Below are 21,468 nucleotides of genomic sequence, written 5' to 3'. Positions count from 1 at the left end.
AGAATATGCATAAAATGCATCCTCCAATTGCAATGTCTGCCTACACCCACACACATATTGTCTCAGGAACATCAAATACCAAGGCTACTACATTTCAACATAGGCCATCATCACTGTCAATCGTTAATGATAATTATTCATGTTTTACTAGTGAAACGTCCAAACGGCATCTCCATGCCAACCATTTGATTGATCTCAAACAGTGTCAGAACACTGTTTCATGGGAACATTTAGATCTGTTTGAATGACTGTTTTGTGAGCAAATTAGAGCAGATGGTGTTAACAAACTATTAGCCTTTGTTGTATCTTGTTTCAATCAAAGCAGATAGCCTGCCTAGTGACGCGGGCTGCTGAGTTTTGGTGCATGATCATTTTTTGGGGACTATTCAGTTTTAGCTAACCATCCTAAAATGTCATTAGGAATGAGCAGGTGTTGTTGGTGTAACAGTAATGTTAGAGGCCTACTATGCGATGCTATTATATCCGGTTCTGTTTTGTAAAATGCTAATGAATCATGTGATCCTGCGAGACATTGATTAAGCTTTAATCTAGCTTTACTAAATGAGCACCATTGTGAGAAGTGATCATTTTCTATTTGTATCAGATCTTGATGAGTGTTATTTTAAGCAACTGGATCCCTTCGGGGTGCTGAAAGGACAGCGCCAGGATCGTGCAACGATGTTAAAGAAGTTGAACCAACTTGTGGTGCTGAAGGACAGCTCTGCCATTCAGCCAGTTCAGGAACAAACGACACAAATTTGCACTAGGCCTATAGCCTAATAGGTCTAAGACTAGATGGTATAGCTATTTGTAGGCTTTAGCCTAATAGGTCTAAGACTAGATGGTATAGCTATTTGTAGGCTATAGGCTAGAGCCTGTTTGTGAGGAGAGCTTTATTGCGACTAGGCATTGCATTGTACTGTGTAGCGTACATGCTGTATCATGAATAAACTTTGATTAAATTAGCTTGAACACATGGTTACAATATACCCTATTACAGAATAATACAAAACTGAGAAATGAACTATCAATTCATAGAATGTATTTGCATAGATGAAACATGCTATCTAATTAGAATAGCAGGAAATTTGTTTTAAAACAGCCGTAAAATCTTTCTTTTGGTGTGGTGTATTCATGCATCTTAATAAACTAGAACCTAAATGCATTGTTACCTCCAACTTGGCCCAATTCACATTTCCACTTGCCCACCCTGACATGCCAATTTATTTTAATTTTAATTTTACCTTTATTTAACCAGGCAAGTCAGTTAAGAACACATTCTTATTTTCAATGACGGCCTAGGAACAGCGGGTTAACTGCCAGTTCAGGGGCAGAACGACAGATTTGTACCTTGTCAGCTCGGGGGTTTGAACTCGCAACCTTCCGGTTACTAGTCCAACGCTCTAACCACTAGGCTACCCTGCCGCCAAGCTAGAAACGGGCTCTGTGTCTCAACCAATAGCCAATGTAGGTTAAATATCCCAAGCAGGGCTACAGCAACTTCCAGAGAGGGTCAGGCTCCCTGGGCTTTGCTGTGGCCTCTCTGGTTTGGGTGACCTCAGAAGAAAAGTGTCGCTGTAACCAAGTGGTCACATATCATTCTGGGTTCCACTGCGCAAGAAGGGCTCCATGGAGTTTTATGAACATAAAGGCAGACACACAGAGAAGTTTTTTTTTTTTTTTTTTACAAAGTGGCCGAGCCTCTGACGGGCCACCGCAGTAAACAAACATAGCCTACTTCATCATTCTCACCACCGCCAGAGAGAAGTCAGGGAAGAAACCACCATTCACCTCTAGGCTGTTCTACATATTTATTTGGTTTGTCATTCTATAGGTTTTCATAACATTTTTGTGGTAATTAAATATAAATAAAAAGTTCAGTATAAATGGTCCAGAAATAGTTTTACCAGCTCTGTTTATTCTCAAAAGTGAGGGGGTGCCTCTCCTCCATGCTTCGGCAGCACAACATCCCTACAAGTGTGTCACATGACCCTGGGGGTTGTGGTTAGTGATTGGTGACCATGGTGACAGAGAGCGGGCAGCTGGGAAAAAAGGGACCTTTATCTGCCGATTTGAATAAGATGGCCTGGATCTGTCACAGTGTTTACCCTCCTTACGGTTAGAGAGGGACACAACGCAACAACAACAAAAACCAGAGCAATCGGCCGCATACAAGGCAGCAACACAGCTATTGTGTTACAATGAGCCCATCCCCCTGCTTTGTTAGTTCACCTCCCTGGTCCAGTACTCTACCCCCACAGACCTCCCTCGTCCTGAACTCTACCCCACAGACCTCCCTGGTCCAGTACTCTACCCCCACAGACCTCCCTCGTCCTGAACTCTACCCCACAGACCTCCCTGGTCCAGTACTCTACCCCCACAGACCTCCCTCGTCCTGAACTCTACCCCCACAGACCTCCCTCGTCCTGAACTCTACCCCACAGACCTCCCTGGTCCAGTACTCTACCCCCACAGACCTCCCTCGTCCTGAACTCTACCCCACAGACCTCCCTGGTCCAGTACTCTACCCCCACAGACCTCCCTCGTCCTGAACTCTACCCCACAGACCTCCCTGGTCCAGTACTCTACCCCCACAGACCTCCCTCGTCCTGAACTCTACCCCACAGACCTCCCTGGTCCAGTACTCTACCCCCACAGACCTCCCTCGTCCTGAACTCTACCCCCACAGACCTCCCTCGTCCTGAACTCTACCCCACAGACCTCCCTGGTCCAGTACTCTACCCCCACAGACCTCCCTCGTCCTGAACTCTACCCCACAGACCTCCCTGGTCCAGTACTCTACCCCCACAGACCTCCCTCGTCCTGAACTCTACCCCACAGACCTCCCTGGTCCAGTACTCTACCCCCACAGACCTCCCTCGTCCTGAACTCTACCCCCACAGACCTCCCTCGTCCTGAACTCTACCACCGCAGACCTCCCTGGTCCAGTACTCTACCCCCACAGACCTCCCTGGTCCTGAACTCTACCACCACAGACCTCCCTCGTCCTGAACTCTACCCCCACAGACATCCCTGGTCCTGAACTCTACCACCACAGACCTCCCTGGTCCTGAACTCTACCCCCACAGACATCCCTTGTCCTGAACTCTACCCCCACAGACATCCCTGGTCCTGAACTCTACCACCACAGACCTCCCTGGTCCTGAACTCTACCCCCACAGACATCCCTTGTCCTGAACTCTACCCCCACAGACATCCCTTGTCCTGAACTCTACCCCCACAGACATCCCTGGTCCTGAAGTCTACCCCCACAGACATCCCTGGTCCTGAAGTCTACCCCCACAGACCTCCCTCGTCCTGAACTCTACCCCACAGACCTCCCTGTTCCTGAACTCTACCCCCACAGACATCCCTGGTCCTGAACTCTACCCCCACAGACATCCCCTGTCCTGAACTCTACCCCCACAGATCCCTCTGGTCCTAAATAACAAGGGAGGTTAGCATTCTTTGGTGGGTAGGATTTTTATGCCTCTGTAACTTTCTGTAACTATCTCACTCATCATTATTCACGATTTATTCATGATTATCCGTAATCATGGTAGCATCCACATTAATGTAGAAGTGTTCAGAAACCTATTATATTCTTATTTACAATACAAGTGACTCCAAAATGACACCATACATTATTTACCATTCATTTCTATTGGGCACAAATTAATCTGAAACGCAACCAAAACAACCTGCAAATGCATTCAACAAGTTTGTAAAGTTACAAGCGTGATGTAGTAAGTGCAGCGTGCTAGGAACATGGGAACAAATACTTCACTTTTGACGACTTTAATAGACAAATAAGTGATTTGTCAAAAATACTTATGACACTATCAAATGGAGGGACTAGATACATTTAGTGTTTTCATTTCTAAACGGTTAAATAGATATGTATGAAAATACCCTCAAATAGAAGGTGACATTCTGTACTGTCACCTCATATAGAACATTTGATCTCAAATCCAAAATGCTGGAGTATAGAGCCAAATTAAAAGTTTTAGCTTCACTGTCCAAATAAATATTACGGTAGTGTAGTATGGGAAAGGTCCTCATACAGTAGCAATGCAGCAAGACACACAAACTCCACCAAAACTCCACCAAAACTCCATACACCATACGCCATACACCATGCACCATACGCCATACGCCATGCACCATACGCCATACGCCATACACCATGCACCATACGCCATACACCATACGCCATACACCATGCACCATACGCCATACACCATGCACCATACGCCATACACCATACGCCATACGCCATACACCATGCACCATATGCCATACGCCATACACCATGCGCCATGCACCATACACCATGCACCATACGCCATACGCCATACACCATGCACCATACACCATGCGCCATGCACCATACACTGTACACCAAAACCCTGTGCACCATGCGCCATACACCATGCACCATACACCATACACCATGCACGTTGAAACAGACACTTCATGTTAGTACAGCACTATCCCAGAAGAACAAATCAGGAGAAGTGAGAAGAAAAACCGCTTCACTCATTTTCCTCTTTTAATAACTGTAGTCTGAGGTGAGAGTACAGGCAGAGAAATACAGGAAGAAAAGACCAGGCCTAGTGATCTGTCCTTCCAGTTGTCAGGAGGACAGTCAGGACGGACATACAGACGGCGTTGAACACACCTGGACAGATCGGTAACTATGGTGACAGCAATAGGTAGACAGAGAAGTGCCATCCCAAAGTATGTTTATACATCTACTGATGTACTACATGTTTATGCTTGAGTGACAATTACTGCATTGATTGATAGGAACTAAGACCATAAGAATTTCGCTGCACCCAAAATAACAAATGCTAACTGTGTACGCGACCAATAACATTTGATTTGATTCGATGTTGAGCTTCAGGTAGCACCCGCCCTTAGGCACAGACCTAGGATCAGCTTACCCTCATGGAAATCTCCCCATAACCACTGGGTAAATAATTAAGGGTAGGGTTTGGGGGAGGGTAATCTGATCCTGGACCAGTGCCCAAATCCAACTTCTGCTTCAAGGAGCAACGTCTGGGGGCTATGATGTGAGAGGTGAAAGGTTGGGGTGTCTGGGTGTGGCTCACCTTGACGTCGGAGAAGAACATCTTGAGCATGTTGGAGCTGGGGTAGCGGGCGTAGAAGAACATGAGCTTGGCCTTCTTCAGGTGGTTGGGGGAGAGACCCTCCTGAATCTGAACATGGCCGCCGTCAAAGAAATGGACTATTTTTTGGAGGGAAAATAGTCGTTAAATAGTCGACCTTGCAAAGCATCTTAATGTGTAGTCATATAGCTATGGTACGCAACCCCTGCTATTTCAGCTGATGTGTTTTTAATATGTAACATATGTGTAATTAACATGTATTTAATGTACAATAATGAGTCACTTAATTGTTTTCCTTGAAGACTACATTAGATATAGGCCAAATGAATACATTTGACAATAATTATTTTAGGTTAGCAATAGCACTGGAGTAAGGTAGGGCCAATCTTAAATGAGTTAGTTATTAGGGAGTAGTGAGTGAAGCCAGGCCAAGCCATTAGCATCCTCTCTGTATTAGGTGTGAGCGTGTTACGGTAAATAAAATGCTGGCCAGCGCCACAGCCGGTGCCTTTACATAAGGAGCTCATTTCACAGTCAAAGTAAGCAAACGCCTTTCCCTCTTCCCCATCATACCCCTCCAACCTCCACCCCAAAATAAGGAAGAAAAAAGGAGACATTTGCATATCACAGACAAAGAAAGCAGTTAACACTGGTTATGAGAGAGGAGCCTAATGGCTTGGCGATAAGATATGCCAACCAAAGACAGGAGTTACTGACGTGATGTTGGCTTCATATTGATGTAAAAGCGAGGTCTAAAAGGGACAACCATGTCTCTCTATATCAGAGCTGTAGACCTTATTCATTTAAAATACACACATCATAGATTTTGGAGACCAAGGTTTTCCAAGGGAAGTCTCGGGAGAAAAGAGGGTGGGATGGTGGTTTGTGGGGGGGGCACCTTGAACGATAGAGCCGTTCCAACCTCAATTACACCCCCTCCTTTTCCTGCTCCTCCTCCAGCCTCCAGCCTCCCTAGTGCTGCCAAACCTTGGGACGAGGAGGAGGAGGAGCAGGAGGAGGAGGAGGAGGAAGGGAGGCGGAGGGGGAGGAGGAGGAGGAGGAGGAGGAGGAGGAGGAGGGAGGGAGGAGGAGGAGGAGGAGGGAGGAGGAGGAGGAGGGGGGGGGAGGAGGAGGAGGAGGAGGAGGGTGGGAGGAGGAGGAGGAGGGGGAGGAGGAGGGTGGAGGAGGAGAAGGATGAGGGTTGCCAAGGCAGTGAACCCAGCCAGCGATGGGCGCTGCGTCCCTGGAACACATCTGCGCTGCGGACTGGCCCAAACCATTTCCACGGTGAATTAACAGCCGTATAATTCAGCTGATATCAATCTGCGGCTAAGACATTGAAAGGAGATGAGGGGGGGAGGGGCACAAATAAAACTCAGAGACGAATTAAAAAGGTCTCTCTCCTCGAGCAGAAGCAATCAGTAGTAACTATTATCTATTGAACCGCAAATGAAAGGGCTACTCTGTAAGTCTGTATGTAAGACGATGTCATAATACCGATTCATTGTGGATTGCACATCTATATAGCTATGGTTGCACCTTTTAATTAGATACTGTTTCTCCACTCAATAATAGGGTGTCATGACAATCACTCAAGAATCATGCATTTGACAAGGAAGGTATGTGCTGGGAGATGGGAGTGCCCTTGACTTCAGGGTTACCCAGGGCCCCCCTTTAAAGACCAGGGACCGTGAACCAAGCTGGATCATGGATCAGGTCCTCCAGGCCTAGTATTGTCTGCTGGCTCAGGAAGAGGAAAGAGAGAGAGGGCTGTATGGAAGCCATCTATAGGCAGGGAGGGAGGGAGGGAGGGAGGGAGGGAGGGAGGGAGGGAGGGAGGGACGGAGGGAAGAGGGCCTATGGGGAGAACCCTGGCAGGCTAGCCCGACTCCAACAGGCCTGGCCAAAAGAGCAGCACTCCACTCTCCACACCACACCATCTGCTTCAAGAGCGAGGGGTACAATGGCCCCTCAGAGAGTGAGAGAAAGAGAAAGAGAGAGAAGTGAGAGAGAGAGGGAGAGAGAGAGAGAGAGAGAGAGAGAGAGAGAGAGAGAAAAAGAGAGAAAAAGAGAGAAAAAGAGAGAAAAAGAGAGAGAAAAGAAAGAGAAAAGAGAGAGAAAAGAGAGAGGAGAAAGAGACATTGGGCAGAGTGGGACAGGGCTGTTCTCTTCAAGTATGGCAAGGTGGATTTCAGCTGTCAGACTGATAAGACTGGGCTTTCTCAAAGACACTACTACGCTCTCGCTTCTAAATACAAATGAATTCACAACTAAGGACAATCACAACATTACAGGAGATTACATTGATATATAACGAAATGAAGTATTTTTAAGTCGCATAGATCTACAGACACATGATTCTCTTGATGAATTTATTTCTCTCACAGCTTGCAAATGTAATAGTGATTGGACTTGGGGTGACACACAGCTATTATTTAGCCATGATGGTTTCCTTGTACCAGCTGGCCGAGTGTTATCTGAGCACATCTGACAAGACATCATCATTCACTACAGCACTTCCCCAAAACCCCAAAGTCATGAGAGGAAATAGATGCTTCACTTCCTCATTCCAGGTGTAAGGACAAGATACTCAGAGTCAGAGAACAAATGAGGAAATTGATGGCAGCCATCTGCTGCGCAACGGTGCGGAACGCCGGTGAACTTTAACGCACCCCAAAAAATGTCTGACAATCTGTGCCATCTTTAGTTCTAGTACTACAATGACTTCTATCACTGCTATTACTATTGTATTAAGACTACCAACTGTCACTGTAGACAGTGCGACTCACATTCAAAGTCATAAAAAATAACATTGATTGTTAACTTCTAAAACTGGCGTAAACAATCAACACCCAACCAGTGTTTTTCAAAGCCGTGAAATGAACCAAAGACGAGAAGAAAACAATGTGTATCACATGGCCGCGTTGTTCTAACTATTCTTTCCATTAATGGGAGTACATCTGTTAATGCCCCAAAATAATTAACACCACAATAGAAGCAACAGCATCTGGATTATTTGGTTATTATTTTAATTGTTTTATTCTCTTTCTCTCTACCTCCCTCCCACGTCTGATTCTCTCTCTCTCTTCATCCCTCCATTGGGAGCGACAGAGCAGATGATTATAGATCTCTGGGAAGAGCCAACTCTTGGGTCAGAAGACAAGACAAGGTGCCGTAATGAAAGGCAAACAGCTCGCCGAAAACACCTGTTAACGTCCGCTTCAAAAGAAAAGACTGGGAGGGAGAGAGAAAAAAAGAAGGAGTATTTGGGTGCCGAGCAACAGCTGAAGGCCCCCCAGGCTGTTGACAGATCTTTATGAAACGGAGAAAAGAGAAAAGCAACGACGCCGATTGTTCCTTTTTACAATGTGGGGATGATAAGAGACATGAGGAAACACAGGTGGCCATAAATACACATCTTTACTGAGTCCTCAGGCAAACCCATATCTCCTACACACACACACAAAGGCCGTGCCCTGAGGCGATCACAACACAGACACACATCAACACTAACATACAGTAGCTATACCCTAACATCAATCTTAGATGCTTTAAGACAAGAAAAACAAAGATGCACTCACGGTCAATTCTCACTAGTAGCTAGTTTGTTAAACCATAGACCATAAACCATAGCATAGACATTAAATGATCAGGGATAGAGAAATAAGTGCTATGGAAGCTTCATGAGTGAAATGTGTATGTAAAGACAGGTCTATATAGGGGAAAGGGGCTAACTGAAGGGATTAGTGGAGGCTTTTAGGCTCCAGTCCCACTAGGGTGAATGTGATCCTCCCATAGGGACATTAGCTCTTTATCTGCAGGCCATGATTGGGGCACCCAGGGGTAAACTATTGGAGTCACTATAGACAGCCGTTGTGCTCAACTTCAGCCTGCTATAGCTTTTGTCTCTTTCAGTCATGTGTCAAATGGGAATCAGGGCTAGAAATGTCACAGAGACATTATCTGACCAATGGTAAAGTGATACGTAGGTGACTAGAGTACATTTCATCACTTTGAAGAGAGAAGGGGATATAATGCAGTAATTTTGGAGAGAACAGGAAAAGCAATAAGTTTGGTGATTTAGCAATAATATGCAATAGTCATAACAATATCTGATAATATCTCAGATGAACAAGTACCCCATCTATAGCATCTCTAACTCACTCTCCTACTCAAGTCCCGACCTACCTCCCTCCCTCCCTCAGTGTGGTGAAGGATACGGTGCTGCCTGAGTATGGTGAGATGTCGTTCATGTCGCTCATGTCTCCACACTCTGACTTGATGAGGGACAGGGAGAGCCCCTCTGCGGTGCTCCCGGGGTGGCTGGGAGAGAGCGACCTGTGGTGGTGCCCCATGTGATGCACTGAAGACATCTTGGTCCGCAGGCTGGTGGTCTCCCTGGACAGGTCCATGGAGTCTGGGGAGGAGTGGTCCTTCCCTGGGTAACCCCCGGAGGGTGGGCCCAGGGGGCTCGGGAACGGGTAGCCCATGAGAGGCAGGGGGAAGGGGTGGCGGAAAGACGGGGGGCTGAATCCCATGGAGGCAGAGAGGGAGGAGGGGTGCAGGGAAGGGTGGTGGTGGCCCCCGTGGGCGCCCACAGCTGAGGACTGGTGATGGTGTTCTGTCTGAGTCTTCCTCACCACTAGGGGCAGCGCCTCTGTCTGGTCGTTGGCGCCAGGCATGGGCATGCCACCGAACGAGTCCAGGGGGTTGGGAATGATGACGTCACCAAAGCACTGCAGGCGCTGGTTGGCTGTGTGGAAGTTGGGGCCCTCACCGTTGACCCCGAACCTCTCTGGGGGCATGGGGAGGGGCGAGAAGACCTGGGGGGGTGCGGGGCGTGGGGGCTTGGCGAACACCTTGACCACCGTGTCCACCACCTGGTTCATGGCTGAGTTGAGCTCCTGTTTCAGCGTCTCAGCCAGCTGCTTGCCCTCCGCATGGTGCATGGAGGAGGAAGGACCCTGACCAGGACCTTTCCCCCGGACCAGCCCCTCTCTCCTGGGCTTGTTACCCTCCGCCAGCAGGGCCTGCTCCTGGAGCAATGCCCTGGCCCGGTCCAGGAAGTGTCCTGGGTCCAGGTCTGACATCTCGTTGTCGGAGCGGTCTGCCCGGTCATCTCCCCCAGCATCGGACCTCCCGGCGCTGTCCTCAGACATGTTGCCCAGGTCGTGAGCCAGGTCGTGCTCAGAATCGTCGGTGGAATCATAGATCTGGAAGAACTTCTCCTGCAGCTGGCGCAGCTGCTTCTGCATGTCCTCCAGCTGCAGCTTCAGCTGCCTGCGCTCCTCCTGCTTTTGCTCTTTACGCTGGCATACCAGCTGGGTGAAGCTCTGCTGCTGCTGCTGGGGCAGGCGCTGCTTCCTCTTGTTCTCCCGGCTGCACACCTCTCCCCTGGGGCTAGGCGGCTGTGGGGGGCAGTCCATCTCCATCTCCCTGTTCCCGTCCATCTCTCGCTCCCTCTCCCGTTCACGTTGTTCCCGTTCACGGTCCCGCTCTCCGTGATGGCGTGCGGGCACCACCACGCTGGGCGAGTGGCTCATGCCTCGGATGATGTTCTCCACGCGGGCGCGCTTGGCCCGCAGGTGCTCATCGTTGAGGCGCTCTAGGTCGAAGGCACCCAGAGCCGAGGGGCGGCCGAAGGGGGAGAGGCACTCTTGGGGGCTGTCCTGAGACGAGTTACTGCAGGCGTCCTCCTGGGGGGCTTCGGAACCCCCACTTGAGAGGCCCGACCCGGGGAACCCCCCGTCTCTTCTCTCTCCTCTCTCCCCCCTCTCCCCTCTCTCTCCTCTCTCTCCTCTCTCTCCTCCTCCATTCTTGGCCATGTTGCTCTTGAGGAGCTGGGAGATGATGGTGGCACCAGGGAAGGGCATCATGGCATCTTCGTACGAGTTGGCTCTCTTCAGGAGCTTCCGGAGCACGTTGGACTTGGAGTCGCTGTCGGTTGCTGTGACGACCCCAGTGGGGCCGTGTGGCTGCACCATGGAGCAGTCTGTGGAGTCTGCGTCGGAGCTGTGGTGGTGGGAGTTGAGAGAGTTCATGGCACTGAAGATGGCTGCTTTGGCGCAGGCAATGTCGGCGCTGGTTGTAGCTGCTGCTGTGTTGGCGGCGGTGCTGCCCACTGTCCTCTTCACACCGATGTCCACACGTCTTCTCTTGGTCTGTCTGCTCAGGAGGGAGTCGCTGTCATGGTCCGGCATCACGGGCTGCTGCTATTGGGCCATATCCCACAAAGCCACTCCTCTAGGACCGCTGCTGAATGACACCTGGCAGCAAGAAAACAGAAAGGAAACATGTATGGATTCATTGAAGGGGATGGATCATTTACTTTAAAATTTCACTATATTGACATTAAATCTATTTTCTAATATAAATAAATAAATAAATAAAGTCCTAATATTCCTACTACCAAATGTAGAAATAATTGAATAGCAGTGCTCCAGAGAGTGACATCACTCCACTGTATAAAAATGTACCAGCGATACGGTTTTATCTCAAGACTAGATGCAATACCTGAGGACAGGCGGCATCGACTGTCGACTACATGATTCCATTTAGACAACATAACTAATGACTGTAGGGAGAAGAGAGAGCAGAAGGCAGGAGTGATGGGGTCAGAACTAGGCCTTGTCTTTGCATTCCAGGGCAAAGTCCTAACAAATGGCACCCTATTCCCTGTATAGTGCACTACTTTTCATCAGGGCCCATAGGGCTCTAGTCAAAAGTAGTGCGCTATATAGGGCATAAAGTGTCATTTCGGACGCAACCTACATTTTCCCCTGTCTGTCCCCTGTTTCACGCTGCCTCCCTGTGTAACACTGAACCAGTTCCCACGCAACAAAAAGCTGCATAACATTATGATAATTATTGAAGTACTTGTCCTCATTTCCATGTTTGTGCGCTTCAAGCCGGTGCAGAAAAGCATTAAGTCAGAGACTAAAGAGAAAGGCTGAGGTTGGATTGAGAATGCCATAAAGACACAGTAAACTGTTGCAGTCTTAATTATAATCTCCTCTCCTAAAGTCACCACTACGTCATTTACATTTTAGGCTACATTTTATTACTTTAGATTAGAAGACGCTCATATCGAAAGCAATTCATTAAGTGTATGTAGTACATGAACTATATTCACCCAAACGACATATCACCCCTATTGCAAGTATTATAGTACGTTTATCACAATGTGCCATAAACATAAAGCCTATTTCCAGACCGCTTCTTAAATTGCACCCTGATCGAATCCACACACTCACACTGTCAGCTATTCTGGAGGGGAACTTCTTCCAGCCAAATGAATCAGAATATCGCAATCTTAAATGAAACAATAATAGAAAAATGACATAAATACAGATAAATAAGCTTATTGATTTTGTGCCAGTAGGGGCTCATTCAATGGCTTTTTGCTTGTCTTTTCATCTAGCAAAGCTGGTTAATTCTGCTCTAATGAATGGGTCACATGGGTCAACTCTGCCAAGGAGCAACTTAAAGCGCTTGAACAAAAACCTAATGCCTTTATGAAAGGAAACATTTTGTCGCAATCCAGACAGCATCAGTACTGCTATGTAAGCATCGGCTGACAGCTACGCATGCAGTCTTTTGTCAGTGGTATGGGACTTTTATTCAGTGTATTTACAGAATGAATTAACATTCACTGTCAATAGAGAGAGAAAAAATAACTTTTACATGAAATTTGAGAAATTATTTTATGATATTATTTCACATTCCTCATCTCAAATATTGAGTACCTGTATAGACAATATCGTGCAAGATAACCAGACTGCATCCTGGGGAGTCCTTTTTCTCAAACCCGGATCCTATCAGGAACACTACTAAAATAAATATGAAGTGAAACAGCAGGGAGACAATCTAATAGGATATCTATATTAATAACATACGTATCGAGTGAATCGGGTTTTTGAAGATTGAAGGTTGTGTGATCTCTTACTAGAGAACATTCATTCAAATCTATACATTCAAATCTGTCAAATACTATTTAAGATTTTAGTACAAGTACAATCAAATTGACATTGCAAATACACTGTCACTTATCAGATGAGATGTCAAGACATATTTTGAGAGACAAAGTCATTTTTTAAAACAAATATTGATATCTTCTTAAACCAATCAGATATGGATATTGAAAATGGGGCCACAGGAAAAGTATGACTGTCTGACCATCCCATCTTTATCGTCACTTGGGACTCTATGAATCAGCTATAGTATATGACAATTTCATATATACCATACTACCTTAACCATGCATAACAAGCATCACTTTCTTTTCTAATACACACGTAGACATACACACACAAGCACACACACACGCGCACGGACACACACACACACACACACATGCACCCACGCACACACACACACACCACACCACTTTAAATATAAACTTTTTTTTAGATAGTCTTATTACTGTGTTGTTAAGCAATACAAGAATAAGAGCAGTAGGATGGAGTAACTTATGTTGAGATACAGAAATATATCAAACTAGCACATTATTGCTGTAGCTCAAGGAAAAAGAAACAAGGTTGGGAAAGCTTGACATATTTTGTGGCAAAACAAAAGGAAATATATTACACAGACTAAGCCAATTTTGGTCTATTATAAAACCATGTCTTTGTTTGACTCTGATAAATGGCTCTGGCTCAACTCTCTCTAACCATCCATCTCCATAAGTGCAAACAAGGGTGATATATCTCCAAGAAAACCTTGACTTAAGCGCCACAAGACCTTAACAATGGGCTATGTCGTTATCGCTCAAAATAGAGCCGCCAGCACCTGTCTTTTCCGACGGCGCACCTGTCCCCCATTGCCCATGCGCAGTCTATCACTTGGAAGACCTTTCAACAATTTCAAGGAAATATGACCGCAGTTGAACAATGAGCTATGCTCGTCTCTCGAGCCCTTTTAACTCTCCCTCGCTCCTTTTCCCAGGATCTTTCAAACTCTGAGAACGGGGCACCGTGGAGGACAAAGCTAAACTAAAAGAAAAGTTCATAACCCCTTTAGATTTGTAACAGAGTAAAGTAACCTATTCAAGCAAGTCTAGTCTAGGACTGAAAATTCTAAATATGACAACAATAAGGCCTGCTAGACTTTAGGCACCAAAAATGGTGAGAGCGGGTGACGGGGTTGTGCGCCTCTGTGCCAAATATCCCTGTTGTCTCCATAGTGTACACTTGGGACGTTTTTCCCCCGTCAAAATTGTACTGTTCTTGGCACTACCATAAACTCAAGCAGCGAGCGCACTACAAAAAAATATACCAGGGAAACAGTACACGCACCTATTAGATAGACTGAAACATGTATATAGGCTACAATTCAAAGAGTAGATCACATCTAGCCTATCTGATATGTTATATTTCAGATATTAAAAACGATAAAGCCAAGCTTGTTTACATCGAAACGACACACGTTCCTACTAAATAACACTGGACGAATAAAAATAGACATGAAAGAAAAACGTTTATCGGAACAAAGACCATATGCCAACGAAAATGACTGGTGTAGCCGACACAGATGAAAAGATAATAGACTTCAGTCTTCGATCAAATCAAACCAACTCAGACAGCCTTGAGCGTCTTTCTATGTAAAAAAAAAACATTTATTTAAAATTGACCAAACTTTAAAAGACAGTAACTTACTTTTAAAAGTTAGAAATGATCTGTCTGCCAGCGATTTAGAAGGATAAATTCATCCACACATCATCTTCATAAAAATTACGCATCTTTGTCACACTTTAAGTGAAAGAAAAACAATTCAGTCAAATAATATCGTAAAGGTAACGTTGTCTTTCATCAGAATATATTCCGCTGTTTATCATTTTGATTTGTTTATTTTTTTCCGCCCACCGAGCGCACGCGACGCAAAAGAACAAGAGGGAGGTATCTGAGGACAAGGTTACTTACCCCGCAGATGAAGAGAAAAGCGAGCTCCTTTTTACTGCTGAAAGTGAATATGCAGTCTTCCCCCGGGAGACGTTGAATATTATAATTGCTCGGGGAAGGAAGAGCAAGAGTAAAGTGAGTGATAAGCGTGCGCGTAGAACAGAAAAAAATACATAAAATAGCTATTTTCCGCCGCTCTCCTCTATCCTCTCCTCTCGAGACTGAAAGACTGTGGCGGTGATGTCGTAGCAGCTGGTGTGAGTGTGTGTCTCCGAGGCGCACGCGATGCAGAGCTTTGATGCTCGAGCTCTCCTCCACCAACAAGATTCACTTTAAGACACAGCTGAAGGAAACAGGAAGACGGCGCGTCATAAGCTTGGTGATGTAACGGTTCGTACCTACCAATAAGAACTGTCCATCGGGTCCGGGAGGAGTACAACGCACTAAACTTGACCGAGGAATGGGACTCCGACAGGCAAAAAAAAAACCTCTTACTTATCACTTTCTTTACAAATCAGTGAGTGAATATGTAAGAAAATATCATTTTGAAGTGGCTTATCGTTTTGTGATTCTGTCGATAATGTTTTGCATAAACATTAATGTTATGCACATATTGTTGTGCACATATGATAATGGTTCATATTTTAAGACACTGAATTAAGAGATTTTATGTCACGAATAGGTGTTTATGTCATTTGAACTCATGTAAAACAGTATCCATTAAAACACACATTTCGCACTCATTTTACGCAACAACTTTTCATTTAGATTTTTCCCCCCAAGTTTGCCATTCAATAAGAGATTCCATTGTCATATCTCAATTGGGCTTATTGGGTTTGTATGGCTGTTTTGTGCAACATTATGCTTGTAATAACGATAAGATATGAACATTGGCGTGTTATTTGTAGGCTATTCTATATTGGATACGTGCGTCTCCAGAGGCCTGGGGTTTAATATGGCATTGGGCGCGGGGGCTCAGAAAGGCATGGTGTCGATATATCACTACCCTCGTTTGATTTACCGACCACAGAGCAACATGATAAGGCTTGACTACATTATATCATGGAATGTCAAACCGTGTGTGATTATTAGCTTATTGCCTGATAACACGGGCTGGAGCCATCTCAAATGCGAGTTTGTGTTAGGCCTAACTTTTATTTCATTCACAGGTCAGAGTGAGACTCATTTAAACAAAATTCCATCTCTCTTTTCACTGTATATTAATACTATATTTATAACTGAGCAAATATCAGTCTGTGTCGTTATAATGCATTGAAATGATCAATTTAGATGTTAAATTATAATCCTCACATTTCATGTTTTATATTTGATATTCAGGCAAGTAGCCTATAGGCGTTTAGTTTGCAAAGATTTGACTATGCCCGTTGGAATTCTTAACCTTACTTTTTCCCTTCTGCATATTTTAACTCGAGACACCTGTAACAACTAATCAGCACCTAATCAATTGAATTGACATGGTATTCACTTCTAAATATTTTAGATTAATAACCTATATTTCAGTGTACCATTTTCACGCGTGTTTGTAGTAGATATTTGGTGTTCTGTAAAACACTCTGTCGTTAGCCCTAGTTCCGTACGTGTTCTATAATTATAAGATTCCTCCTTAAATTATATATATATTTAGTACACAAAATGTGTGAATAGAATCAGGCCCTTGTTTCATTTGATACACGATTTATAATTTTATTGAGTCGTATGTTAGAAAAAAATTCAGCAGGCTCCTCGTTATGCATAATATTTTGTGGAGGAAGAACATCCATGACTGTCACTGCAACATTAACGGAAAATGGACGTTATAGACTACCACATTATACTCTACTCCTACTGTTACATGCACTGACATCACTCTTAATACGATTTCATAGGAATCTGGAATGTGGTTAGCGTCAATGTGCAGGCCTATATAGGCTACATGTAGCCTATGTCGCCTGCATTTCTATTTCTAGGAGTTTTAAACATAGCATAAGTGTAAATTATTATTATTATTATTATTAGTAGTAGTAGTAGTAGTAGTAGTATTTGTAGTATGTAATTCTAATGTTAATGAAACGAAACATTACTCATCAGGTGTGTCTGGGCTATCTTGAATCCAATATAAATTGCACCTATTTTTATGGAGCTACAGCTGCTGTTTTTAAACCCTTAGATGCAAAGTTACAGTCCACTTTTTTCAGTCCATTATGCCTGCTATAATAAAACGAACTATCCATTACATAAACAGGATTCCGACGTGCTTAATCAGAAGTCTTATGATTTTCCAATGTCTTTCTGTCAAATGCCAAAAAGGAAAGGCGAGTCTCTTTTCCATGTCGCAAGCAAGTGTTTTTGAAGGTGAATAGATTTTAATGAAGTCAGCGAACTTTAGTGTCTGGAGTCTCTTTTCCAAAGCAGGTGTCCCGTCCCCGCTCCCCAACTCGGCCAGTTAATTTGGCTTCATCTCCCCACGGTGCCCTCGGTGCGTACGCTCCATGGAAAAACAGGCCGGGACATTAAATAGACTGTGTTTGGAAAAGGAAGACTCGGATGAGGTGTAGCGGAAACGTGTTCGTTAACACTGGCACCTCTTATCTCGGTCCATTCCAGATGGATCAACACTATTTATTTCAAACAAATTTTTTCCTTTTTGTCGAGTGTGCCGCATCACCACCTTGATGGCCACGGCTGATAAGCGGCGCATTACGCGCTGATGGGTGACTTTATTGACATATTTATTAGGGATTGAGTTGGTGGATCAACACGGGAGGAGGCATTAAGGGAGAGAATGAAAACATGCTTTTCTCCCAGAGGTTTTATTAACGTACATTTTAAACTATAATCGGCTGGCTGGTCTTGGTAATAGGCGCGCGCACAAGTCAGGCAGGGAGGAATTCTGAGATGGGTCACTGGCCTCCTTACTAATTTTGCCCAACAACGGGTCTCAAGAGAAAAACATTTTGGATGCTGATTTAATTACAATAAGGAGTATTAATTACTATTAAAATGTATTATTAATATTATTATTATTATCATTCTTGTGTATTATTATTATCATTATATTATGTATCACTATTATTATTAATTATACTATTATTTTTACCAGACACAATTACACACCACATTGCTATACATAGCAAAGTATTTTTTTATTTAACTGTATGGCTATTGTTATTATTGAATTATTTCATGATAAGTACATTTCATTTATTCTATTATCAATCATCAAAAATGTGTAGACTATTCATACACATTCACCAGAATCTCAGTGCATGAATACCAACTGGCTTATAACCAGCAAGGAGCCTACATTCAGATCTGTATAACACAAACTAAAAGACAGTGCAATGTGATTTCCCAGGTAACTACCTATGATGACATTATTCTGGGAAACGCATGCAGGTTTTGAGAAACAGGCATAAGGAGGTCCATCAACATAAACAGACAAAAGTACATGTGGAAGTAGCCTGTTAAGCAATGATGCCTACAAAAACCTCTCAATCAGATAATGACATGATTATCTGACCACAACGCTCCGCGCTTTTCACAAGACACAGTTCTCCGAAAAATAATCAGAGGAGAGAGTGATGGAGGGGATGTAGTGAGAGAGAGAGAGAGCGAGAGAGAGAGAGAGGGAGCGAGAGAGGGAGAGAGAGAGAGAGAGAGAGGGAGTGAGAGAGGGAGAGAGAGGGGGAGAAGAGAGAGAGAGACAGAGAGAAAAGAGGTGCTATTTGTGAAAACACAGGCAAAGAGAGGAAAGAGAGAGAGAGAGAGAGAGAGAGAGAGAGAGAGAGAGAGAGAAAGAGAGGGAGAAAGAAAGAAAGAGGTATAAAACTAAAAGCTGTTTTGTTCCAGAAAGGTCTCGGGGTCCCTGGATAAAAAGGTTCTCGCTTGGAGAGGAGAAAAGAGAAGAGGAGAGCAGGAGAGAGACGGCAGCGAGCGCTGGGAATGAGTAGGCGTCTCACACTCTTACCAGGCCCAACAGGATGCACAACCTTACGACTTGATGTATTCAAGTGTAATCAGAGACACACTCACTAGAGAACCAGGGCCCTGCAGGTGACAACGATGATGATGATGAAGGTGGCTCTGTAAGGGAAATAGAAAAACATTCATCTGGATGTTATGTGTTGTACTGAAGAAAAGTCAGCGAGAGGAAGAGATATTACTTAAAGAGGAAAACTGTACTTGGAAATTAGGATGATTAGGTTACTATCTATGTCAATTGAGTCCCACGGTGGAGGTGTCATGATACCCATAAAACCTAGCGGTCAAACAGGGAAATAAATGGTTCCAATCATTTTTCCACTATTTATTTTCCCATAAGGATTTTAAAAAACAACACTTAAAATAGGTTTACCATGGTATGACATTTTGATAACCATGTAAATCTCTCACGGACATGGTGACTTTTATCAATATATTAGTCTCTATTTACTCTCAGATTCGAAAATGCTAATTAGCATCAAAGTAGACATCATGCAAGACTACAAATCCCTGCAAGCTCCCACACGTCAACTCTAGCTGACACCTTTGTTAGCAAGCATTGTCTCCATAAAGAAATTGCACAAGACAGTTCACAGAATTGCCCATTTAAAGAAATGTAGACAATTTATGAAATACTACATTTAGCTAACATTAGATAGTTAATCTAAAGATTGTTACCTTTACCTCAATTCGGCAGTCTCTTCCAGATCATCATGACATTTGTAGTTCTTTATGATAGCCACATTAGCTGCTATTTAGCATTTTATTTTTGGGGGGTAAATACAAGCAAATATATTGCTAAAAGTCACCTTGTCCTAGAGACAATTACACGGTTCTCAAAACGTCTCACCAAGGTAAGCCTACTCGAAACACAGCCCTTATATTAAGTGTCCCCTATAGGAAAAATGAATGGTGGAAAAACGATTGGAAACATTTCCTTGTTTGACCACTAGGTTTTATGGCTATTATGTCTCGTACTGTGGTACTCTATAGGCGGTGTTTACACAGTCAGCCCAATTCTGATATTTTGCCAATTGGGATTTTGGACCAATCAGATCTTTTGCCAATATTTGGGAAACCGATCAGAATGGTTCTTTCTGTGTTAACACAGCCTATACCTCTGTATTTAAAGGATGAATCTGCACAATGACTAGTCAAATTGATCATCCACGTTATGAATAAATGGCACAAGGACAGTGAGACTGTGGTTCCTTGTGATGCCCCTCTCCTTTTCTTCCTGATGACTGACTGACTGACTGACTTACTGGCTGGCTGGCTGACTGATGACTGACTGACTGGCAGGGTTAGACTGCATCGCTGGATACTGTGAACAAGATCCAATTAATTCAGAAAAATTACATCTGATGTCTCTCTAACTCTTCTCTGAGAGGAATGAGTCATATTTTATTTTTTTTTTTAAACACACACAAAACATTTTTGACATATACCTGTTGATAAGAGTAAAGAAGTAGTGGGGAATGATATAGCCTAATAAAAAATATATATAAACACAATCTCCTACTTGGAGAAGTGTGTCATGTTATTTGTATAATATGATATTCAGTTCAGAAAACATATCTTGGAATTAATAGGCAATTAAAAAAAAGCTCACTGAGGCAGAAACAAATATGGCTTCAGTCAAACCCTCATTAAAATTGCAGAAATTTTCTGAACATCTTAATTGGTCTTACAAAGGCCTTACATCTTCGCCTGTTGTATGTGCTACAACTGCAGTTAGAATTACAAACTGACATCTACATTTAGGTTTTCAAAATGTGGCACTACAGGAAGTTTTTAAGCACACAGTAGAGTGTCTCTTTAGCCAAACCTTGAAATGCAGAATAATATATCAACAAAGTAAATGAAAGACTGGAACACAACTGCTGTCAGAGTAGGGAGAGCAAAATCAAAGAGAATCTATGCAAGGCAGGCAGTGGACTGAGCCGACCGACCGAAGCTCACTGCACGCCTTGGAGGTGCTTCAGCAGAGACGCTCTGAAATGCCCTGGAACTACATTAAACCCAGCCAACGTCCTTAAAACAAACAATGACACCATGAAATAGATAGAGGTTTATAGTGCTCAAAGACAAAGAGCCCCCTCAGCACTTCTCTGTCATCACTTCTCCCTTTATCCCCCCCCCCCCCTGTGAGAAAGAGAGAGAAAGAGAAAGAGAAAGTGTCATTGAAACACACACAGCACCCACAGGAATGACCAACATTGTTTGTGTTGACCTCTCACTTGTCAACTACTAAAAAATATGACGTTTGTGGCTTACCATGCAGTACTGGGGTAGGCTAAACCAATCTTATGTCTGTGAGTTCTACAACTATTTTGCCTATGGCATGGCTTTCCTATGTGGGTCTGTTGCAGGTTGCAGAGACATTATCCAGCATTTACGCCAGTAAACCATACCACTAAGAAGGCATTTTAAGTGTCCAGTTCTGCACTGCTTCTGTG

At 44.2% G+C, this 21,468-nt stretch overlaps 1 protein-coding gene and 1 long non-coding RNA gene across 3 annotated transcripts in view; one reads left to right on the top strand and one right to left on the bottom strand.

Annotated features, from left to right (window-relative positions):
* Positions 1–15,325, bottom strand: part of LOC115122477 (prospero homeobox protein 1-like) — a 39,659-nt gene extending 24,334 nt beyond the window's left edge. Inside the window, exons 1-3 of one of the 2 annotated variants that reach the window (XM_029651681.2) lie at positions 15,050–15,325; positions 9,353–11,398; positions 5,115–5,222 (exon numbers count right to left, since the gene is read on the bottom strand). In XM_029651681.2, coding sequence (XP_029507541.2) covers positions 5,115–5,222; positions 9,353–11,332 — 2,088 coding nt within the window. In that variant the 5' untranslated portion in view covers positions 11,333–11,398; positions 15,050–15,325. Of the gene's footprint in view, positions 1–5,114; positions 5,223–9,352; positions 11,399–14,785; positions 14,998–15,049 lie in introns of those variants that run through there. The other variant, XM_065026317.1, reaches the window with a different exon arrangement.
* Positions 15,326–15,456: 131 nt separating this feature from the next.
* Positions 15,457–20,209, top strand: LOC115122478 (uncharacterized). The gene is made up of 2 exons (XR_003862466.2): positions 15,457–15,545; positions 18,878–20,209. It is a non-coding gene; the product is annotated as an uncharacterized LOC115122478 (long non-coding RNA).
* The last annotated feature ends 1,259 nt before the right edge of the window (positions 20,210–21,468 follow it).

Source organism: Oncorhynchus nerka, linkage group LG13 (genome assembly GCF_034236695.1).
Source record: "Oncorhynchus nerka isolate Pitt River linkage group LG13, Oner_Uvic_2.0, whole genome shotgun sequence".
NCBI lineage: Eukaryota > Metazoa > Chordata > Actinopteri > Salmoniformes > Salmonidae > Oncorhynchus > Oncorhynchus nerka.
This window is presented reverse-complemented; position numbering and strand designations above follow the sequence as displayed.